Source organism: Pseudomyrmex gracilis, unplaced genomic scaffold (genome assembly GCF_002006095.1).
Source record: "Pseudomyrmex gracilis isolate BER0280 unplaced genomic scaffold, ASM200609v1 scaffold_344, whole genome shotgun sequence".
Taxonomy (NCBI): domain Eukaryota; kingdom Metazoa; phylum Arthropoda; class Insecta; order Hymenoptera; family Formicidae; genus Pseudomyrmex; species Pseudomyrmex gracilis.
In genome coordinates, this window is record NW_018020928.1 from 103,770 (window position 1) to 112,658 (window position 8,889).

The 8,889-nt window shown below is 30.0% G+C and overlaps 1 protein-coding gene across 1 annotated transcript; it reads left to right on the forward strand.

Moving 5' to 3' along the window:
- Positions 1-1,935: 1,935 nt before the first annotated feature.
- Positions 1,936-8,629, forward strand: LOC109860198. The gene is made up of 7 exons (XM_020439120.1): positions 1,936-2,000; positions 2,328-2,460; positions 5,659-5,814; positions 7,118-7,611; positions 7,728-8,171; positions 8,263-8,446; positions 8,573-8,629. The coding sequence occupies exons 1-7, from the start codon at positions 1,936-1,938 to the stop codon at positions 8,627-8,629; spliced, it is 1,533 nt and encodes a 510-aa protein (XP_020294709.1).
- Positions 8,630-8,889: the final 260 nt, after the last annotated feature.

Here is an 8,889-nt window from a genome sequence, read left to right on the forward strand (position 1 = left end):
TTATCGACGTCTCTAACCTATCTTTAGGTCATATGGCACCTACTGCTGCATTCTAATATGATGGGAATGTCAAATTCAAATTTGTCCGGATTTAAGTGGCGGACCCTGTATATTACAATTTTTAGATTCTAGAAAACGTTGCAACTCTTCTTCTTCCGATTCACTTTGGGATATTTTTTGTTGCTCAAAGATAAAAAAATCTTCGTGATCATCAGATTTTCAGTTTGTGGAGAACTTTCGGTCGATCGAATTTCTAATAAATCTTCCTAAAGTAATAAATACCTTTTATTATAATATTTGATTATAATATTTTATTATAATATTTTGTGAGTTACTTTATATAAATTCCATGCATTTTCAGTTTACCTGACAATATTCTTCGAGAAATTTAGTTTCATCATCAGTTAATCTCTGTAAATCGTAATAGTCTCGACATTTATTTATTTTTTCTGTGTCACTTTTTGAAAGCGTTACCAACTGAAGTACTAAATTGAAAGTAGAATTCCACCTTGAAGTAACAGATAAATAGATTGATAAAATAATAATTTTTATTATTCTAGAAAAAAGTAATTTACACACAAATATAAGTATACAAATATCATAAAAAATTGTGTACCTTGTAACACTAGGAGTTTTTAAATATACACCACAATATTCTTTTATTTTGTCTGCTACCTGTGTTGATTGGTTTTGTTTACTCCATAATTTCGATAATTTAGCAAATATTTTGTTCTGTACTTTTTTTGTATAAAATATTATTATCTAAAGGTTTTTCTGAATCTTTCACCGCAATGAGATTCAACGTGTGACTAACACATCTATGATGTGGTGGAAAAATGATAAATTTTGCAGCATTTGTATCTTCTTTGTCAGCCGTCATTAATAAATCATTTAGATTATGAAATTCCATGGCTTCAGAATCCTCATCTTCATTTTTATCTTTTTCAAAAACTTTGAACACTTTATAAATTTTGCTTTGAAAGTAAAATATTTTAATATAAAAATATATTTGCAATATAGAAAAAACTTTATAAAGTATTATAAAACTTCTAGTGTGTGTGTGTTATACATTTATATATCTTTAAATTACCGAAAAGCCTTAACAAAATTTAATCTGTTATCGGTTGTCGTGCAGCATATCTTATTTTGAATATAATACTAAAAATACTGAATGAATTGCTTTAGCTAAAGTATCATATGTATGTTTCTCTTTCTTTCTGCAGCCAGTGCAGCTGATTCTCTACTTAAATTTTCGGGATTAATCCAATGGACTGTTACTCCTAAAAAACTTCTAAAAAACAAAAAAATTTATATTCTTCTCTAACATTAACAAAGTATTAAAGGATAAGAAACATATTTAATACATAAAAAACAAAAATTAACAGTTAATAAAAAAGTTTGAATAATCTTTTTGCATTGCTCCACAGATCCGCTGTAGTTGCAACTATTTCAATTTGAGCTATACCAATTTGTTTTCAAGAGCTGTTTTTATTTCAAGATATATTTGATCAAGTTTTGTTCTTAAAATTTTTCTACACATTATTCAAATAGACAAAGTCATTTCAATTCTAACTAAATTGATAAATACTGGACTGTCTATAATTGACAGAGGCTGAACATTTTCAATAACAAAACCTTGTATACCATCATCAACCATTTTCTGAGTAATTACAGCACTTCCAGAACCTCATCTTTCTAAACTGTGTTGCCTTTTTTAACTGGATTTTTTTCATTATCTTCGTTACGTCTTTTAGTTGCCAATTCTGCTTTTACTTTTTCTACTTTTTTAATTTATATGGATGTTTTGCCTATTAGTTCAATATATATATAAGTATTAATATTAAATAATAAAATATGTTTAATTGATAAAAGAAAACTTTTAAAAAGAGAAAAAAATAATAAATATATTTGAGAAAAAAATTAATTATTATAAAAATGACGATAACTATTATCGTCGTCTTCATCATCTGCTGGACTTCTTATTACGTAATGAGTGTTTGGTAAATAATGATGACTTTCGATTTATCTTTCGTTAACTTCTTAAATGATTTCGTTAACTAAAACCGATTAGAGACATCGGAAACACATTATAACGACGTTGTACGCACTTGGTAGTAACGTCGCAACACTGATTACAAGAGATACGAAAACCAAGTAGTGACGGTATATGATTTTTCTGTGAGCAACGTTCATGGCCGTAGATACGCTTGTGTAAATTCTGCCTCGTTATATACAACAAAAACAAAATAACCCGCGTATCCGAGTTCACCTAAATCGCACAAAACTAAACTGTCGCATTACAATTGTCGATTTGCGTATGCGAACAGGTACTGCATCGATCCATCGTCAGCTCGAGAAATCGACGAGCGCATTCAGAGGGCTCTCTTCTTTTTCGCGTGCACCAATTCGAATATGAATCCCATTGTCTACGGCATTTTCAACTTACGACAGAGAAACAAAGTAAGTGTATCTTTATTGCATCTATATGTGATGATTGTATCAAGTCATAAATTAAAGTTTCTCCTATTGTTTCTTTTTTTTCTCTTGTATCTTGTTATATAAAGTAATGAATATTACTTTAGAAACGTGTGTATGTGTGAGTGCAGCAAGACATTTTTTCTTTCTCTCTGTACAAATCCGTAACTCACACCGATAGAAAGTCGTACATGTGAGACATTTAAATGTTCAATATACATATGCAAAACTATCTTGCAGCCAGGATTAATAAACTTGTACATTTGATTGTATTATTATCAATTTGAAGCGTGAAATAGAAGATTATTCGAATAAGATGTAATTCTATTAACGATGACCCCATTAACCTGATTATCCGTGTTCTGTGTTGTTGTTAATCCACGCAATCTTTGTTTGTATAAATTGCAACATTATAACTTATAACACATGATACACATATTCTTATAGGTGGAAAAACTGGTCTCCAATATCGCTCCCATCAATAACAATTTTATGTCACGTACATGTTAATTTGTCACATAAGATAATATTAAACCTTTGCGTAGTTAATGAAGTATTCGACGTTCTCGAATACTTCATGGAAATCTTTTATTTTTTGTTTTAGGCGCCGACGTATAAACAGCTACTATTGAGACCCGAATCACGCCGTTGTCTCTTTCTCGACTGAAGATGAATGCGACGTTCATCAGATCGAACGGATGCGTTTAGACGAATGAAGAATCGACAAATGTCGTCACTCTTCGTATTTCGCAATTTCCTGCGAAATACTCAGGTTACTTCACAATACACTACATACCGCAAACCTTCGTAAATAACGTTTCCAAATGCCAATGCAAATCTGTGCAGCGTCGTGTAATACACAGAACCCTCAAAAAGTTCCTTATTCCATTCGAATATTTCACACGCTCCGTATTTTAACTTTTTTTTCACGTCTTTTTACAGGCGGATAGGTCAATAAAGGACTTCAAAACTTGGAAGAAACATTTATAATTACAAATATCTTATTATAAACATGTTATTATTTAATTTCGAACAGTTGTACATATTTTTACACATTTCTGTATAGCTTTCTATTAATCGCGCACGCGTTTATGCAATAAGATGAAGATCGCAAAAATGGCCTAAACAGAAAAATATCATAAAAGTCACTAATAATCCAAAAATGACGGTGTTAAACAGCAACGATAGAAGTAACTGTGATCGATCGAGTTAATCCAGATGAAGAAAGAAAATCCTGACAAATTCTCGGTTCACGCACAACAAAGAAGAGATATTTTCTTTACACTACGCGCTCGTTCATTGTTGGATGTATTTTCGATGTTAGTGCTATACATACAAATTACAAACTTTCAATTTATGATAAAAAATTAATTCAGAAAACGGATAAAAACATTTTTTCCGCGCCGGCAAAACTTCCGGTATAAGGTTTTTTAATCCTGTTTTGAAACTTGGCACAAAATAACTACAAATACTTTAAATTTATGAAGTAAAAAATTAAAAACGAATAAATTAAAAATTGATTTAATACAACAAAAACTTCTATTTCTATAAAACTTGTTTTACAAGTTAAATAATACTACAAATTACAAAATGTGTGATATCTCGAGAAACTTACCTTTTCAAAAAAAAAGTAAGTACAAACGCCAAGTAAACGCACAACACATATTGTATTTAAATAAATAAGGTAAAAATTGATTTAGTACTACAAAAAATTTTTTTTCTCTCTAAAACCTGTTTAACAAAATACAAAAAAGATTTTGGTATAAAACCTGGTACAAAATAATATCTTACTACAAAAACTTGTTTTTTTTTCTTAACTTTACCTCATTTCGAACGTTAATCGTCGCATATCTTCAAAAGAAATCAGAAGCACAAACAAACCAAAACGCAAGAATATATTTTTTTTAATTTATTGTTCTGAAACAATTGAGCCCAAAAAAAACACGAAAGTGTTCGGTTCAGTCGTTACTGAAAAAAGAGAGTATCCGCAAAAATCTTGATCTTTCTCATATTACCTAAATTTCACGTATAAGAAGCACAGAAGCTCGCGCAGTTCGAGCGCCACTTCGTTGTGCGTCAACTTGGCGCAAGGCACTATACCGTGCTTCTTGATATGATCATATAAGATTTTATATAAGTCAGTGTGATTTCATGTGATCGTGTAAACTCAAATTCGAAATTTGGCGCGATCTGATTTTATATGATCGTATATAAATATAGAAAATTGTGTATGATAATATAAAATTAAATCCGAACTTTTGCGCGATTTAATTCTCACTTACATATAATCGTATATGATCATAATATCCATTTTTTCTCAAAAAGTCATAATTTACATAGCTTTTAGTATTGGTTTTACACATTCAAGTAATTTTAGCACTATAAAAATCTATGTAGTGAAAAATATTCTTACAAGCACGTACATTTTACTTTTGGTTTTATTGCGCTGTGATACTTGTCGAATCCGAAGTTAATAATAATTATTGTATACCGTGCGCCGATGCGTAATCAACAAGGTATGAATACCGAACGAGCCCGAAGAAGTGAGCATGCACGAGTCGTCCGAAAAGACACGATAATCAACATTACCTATATCGTGAAACCGAAAGTCACGCGATCGATCAATCACAAAGAGTCACCCATGTTTTATTTACCCAAAAAATTAAAATTTTTTCTTTAAAAGAGAATAAAACAAAAATCTTAGCTAAAAAAGTGTGTTTGTAAAACATTTTGACAAAGATTCCGAATGTAGTTTATTCCGTCGCATTTTCTTACCAACAAATCTTTTAAATCTACACGGGAACAATATCACACTTAAAAGTTCAAACTATTTTTTTGATTTTTTTCACAGATCTGAAACATAGATTTACTACATAAAAAAAATATCTTATATATACTACACTGTATATAAAGATATAGTACATAAAACAGTGAAAAGACATATGTCAACTACAATATGTCTATCATCATTTACACATACAGGTAGGATACACTCGTAAAGTCGTTTGCCTCTAAGCCTACACAAATGTTTACATCGAGTAAATTCCAATTGCCGTTCGCAATTCGCATGGAATCATTTTATCCTTATTTCTCATCGAAAAATAAACAAAGATAACGCTCGCGAGCGCGTTGCGAACGAAACGTGGAACTTACCCATCGTGGTGTGTATTTATTATTTCACAGAAAGGACTGCTCTTTAGTTATCCAGAATTTCTCGAAGAGGCGAGAACGCACAGATACGCTCACGACATACGCTTTCAATCTTGTTTGATTACCAGTTTGCACTTTCTTTTGCAAGATATATACTTCAATGCATTGAATATAACTATACAGAAGATGGTAAGTCATTAAGCTATTTTTTGTAAAATAAAAATTGCTTCTTATATTTGAAAGAATACTATAAATTTTGTATTTAACCAAACACAAACCAGAACATAGAAAATGAAATAACATAGACCTATTATCTCTACAAAGCATATTATACTGTTAATGATTAAGTGGTTAAAAAAAATTAAAGGTAAATGTAATAGATAAAATACGAGAAACAGAGCGAAAAAGAGAAAGAAAAAACTTCAAAGCTTGCAGTCCACAGGTGGTAGTGGATACAAGAAAACTTTGTGCTTCTAAATTAACGATATGAACTTTTTGATCAATTTTATTTTGCAATCATCATGAACTACTTCTACAATGTGCAAAGTAGGAAATATATAAGTTAACATTGTCTAAATCTACAAACGTTTCACAGAAACATGAGAAAACTACGCATATAAATATATTAAAACTATTAAAACATAAAGAAAATAAATCAAAGTCACCTTTACAAAGTAAAGATAAAAGTAATCACAAAAAATATGATAACAATTATAGAAATGTGTAACGTACATTACAATCTCAAAAGACAGTGAGTACATGTCAACAGCCATGTCAAGGAAAGTCACACAAACAATACAAACATGAGTATGCGAAAACAAACGAATGAAATATTTCTTTCACCAAACATCACCGGTGGACTACAGACTTCGAAATCTTTAATTTATCTATATAGTTAATGTAAATTAAAACTAAGTATATAATTAAAAAATTTTGAACATTAATATCTCTTTAGCATATAGTAATTGCTATAAAGTAATTAATTAGTAGCATATAATAATTGGTATATATTGTAACAATGCATTAATAAGTTTTTTTCACTGTTGTAATATTCAACTGATCTCATTTCACAAAATGCATAAAAAAAATTAAACAGTTTTCTCAAACGTGATTTTATTAGGTGAATATCGAATTTGTCGTAAACACAATCTGTACTCCTGTGTTTTTAATTATGTATGTCGAATAAAACATACAATAATAACAAATAATGACGTGTGTGTGATAGAAATAAAGACGCTGGAGAATAATTTTTGAGAAACACATACCTTTATGCTTAATATTTTATGAACTTTAAAAATTGTTAGTAAAACCTATTCGCAAAAAAAAAGATACACACTTACATACAATCATATTTGACATTTATGTATTTAAACCAGCAATTAGTAATTCTTTTTTATATAATACTTTTTGTGTTATATTTGTGATTTTAATAACATGTGTATTTCTTGTTTAAAATACCTTTATAATATAATTATACAAAATTATTTTATAGATACTAACTACACAGATGCTTACTGTTCTCGGAACTATATGCCTCTTATGTGTCAACGAAATTACTTCTTCTGTTCATGAGAATTTTTCTCCGCACTGTATAGAACCGAGGGAATATATTCTGAATGTTTCTGCGGAAATACAACAAAATTCTCTGATTGTTGATTCTCTTGTTAAACTGAACGTTCAGTGTTCACTGCAAAACATAAAAGTTTATTTCGGACGTTACTGCAAACAACCAAAACTTAACATCATGACTAATGTTTGTTCTAAATTTTCATCTTTATTTTGGGAAACAGAAGTTTTGCCATTTTTTTCGGAAGATCGATTCAAAAGCTTGAACATCAGCTTTATTAAACATAATATCCAACACTTTAGAATACAACAACGAATAGTAAATGTAGAACATGGACTGTGGATATCAGCAAAATATAATTGCAGTTTAGATAAAGTTATGAAAATTTATCCATTTATTGATGAAACTAAAATAGAAAAGTAAGTGCATTAAATACTAATACAGAAATTATTTCTTCTTTTGTACTGTTGCAATAGAAGTTATAAAGTTTTTAAGGAACAAATTACTAAGAACAACACCGTTTTACATTTTATAGATATTTGATATTACCGCGTATTTCCGCTGACTGGATATTTCCATGTTGGGAAAATCTCGCAACTAAAGCCACATTTACTATTCGCATCAAGCATACCAGTAGTGAAACAGCTCTTTCAAATATACGTGATAAACAAGTGGAAACATCTCAAGTTTATACATATACTTTATTCCGTACACCTTTAATATCCACTCGTGCCGTAGCAACAGTAGTCGTACCTTCTGAATATACCAACTTTCCCTTCATGTCAGATACACTTAGCATACACAGCAGAGTACAAGTGGAAAACGACATTTCATACGCACAACTTCTTATACGTCATATTACGTTTTTTATTAGACTCAAGAGAAGGGATGTTACACCAATCTCACACGTGCAGTATATAGCACTTTCAACATACTACAGCTACGAAACTATAATAACTACTGGACTTGTCCTTTTCAGGTAAAATATATTATTCAAACAATTAGCTTACAACAAATATATCCACATGATGTAAACGACAGAAGTGCATTAACGACACTACTATTTTTAGAGAGGCTGATATTGCATACAATAAAGAAATTGATTCGTTTAGAAGAAAACTAGAAGTAACATGTTTGGTTGCACGCAGTGTGATACAAGAAGCGTTCAGTAATTGGTTAATTACACCTAAACAGTCTGATTCTTGGTTTATCGAAGGATTTTTGACATTTTACGGAGTTTATCTAGTCGATCAGGTAATACTTGCATTTTCAAGTCTGTAACTTTTACACACCGAGAAAAAATGAAAAAATCATGTTATCATGTAGGATTATATGTAAATTGGATGTACTTTCGTATGATTGTATAATCTTTTATCTAAGTCAAATATGATTTTATGCGATCGCGTAATATCAGATCCAAAATTTGGCGCGATCTGAATTTATATGATCATATATAAATACTTACATTATGTACGATAGTATATGATTGCTTNTATTTATATATGATCATATAAAATCAGATCGCGCCAAACTTCGGATTTCATTTTACACGATTACATAAAATCGCATCCAACTTATGGAAAATCATATTTGACTTATATAAAACTTCACATGATCATACAAGATTGTATCCGATTCACATGTAATTCTATATGATCACATAAATTTCAATTTTTTTTCGAAACACTAAAATATGT

Bases quoted from the DNA above. Each gene is read 5' to 3' on its own strand.
- LOC109860198 (XM_020439120.1), top strand. From the start codon at position 1,936: ATGACGATAACTATTATCGTCGTCTTCATCATCTGCTGGACTTCTTAT. The intron at 2,001-2,327 runs GTAAATAATGAT...GTATGCGAACAG, and splicing joins TATTACGTAATGAGTGTTTG to GTACTGCATCGATCCATCGT. The intron at 8,172-8,262 runs GTAAAATATATT...TACTATTTTTAG, and splicing joins ACTGGACTTGTCCTTTTCAG to AGAGGCTGATATTGCATACA.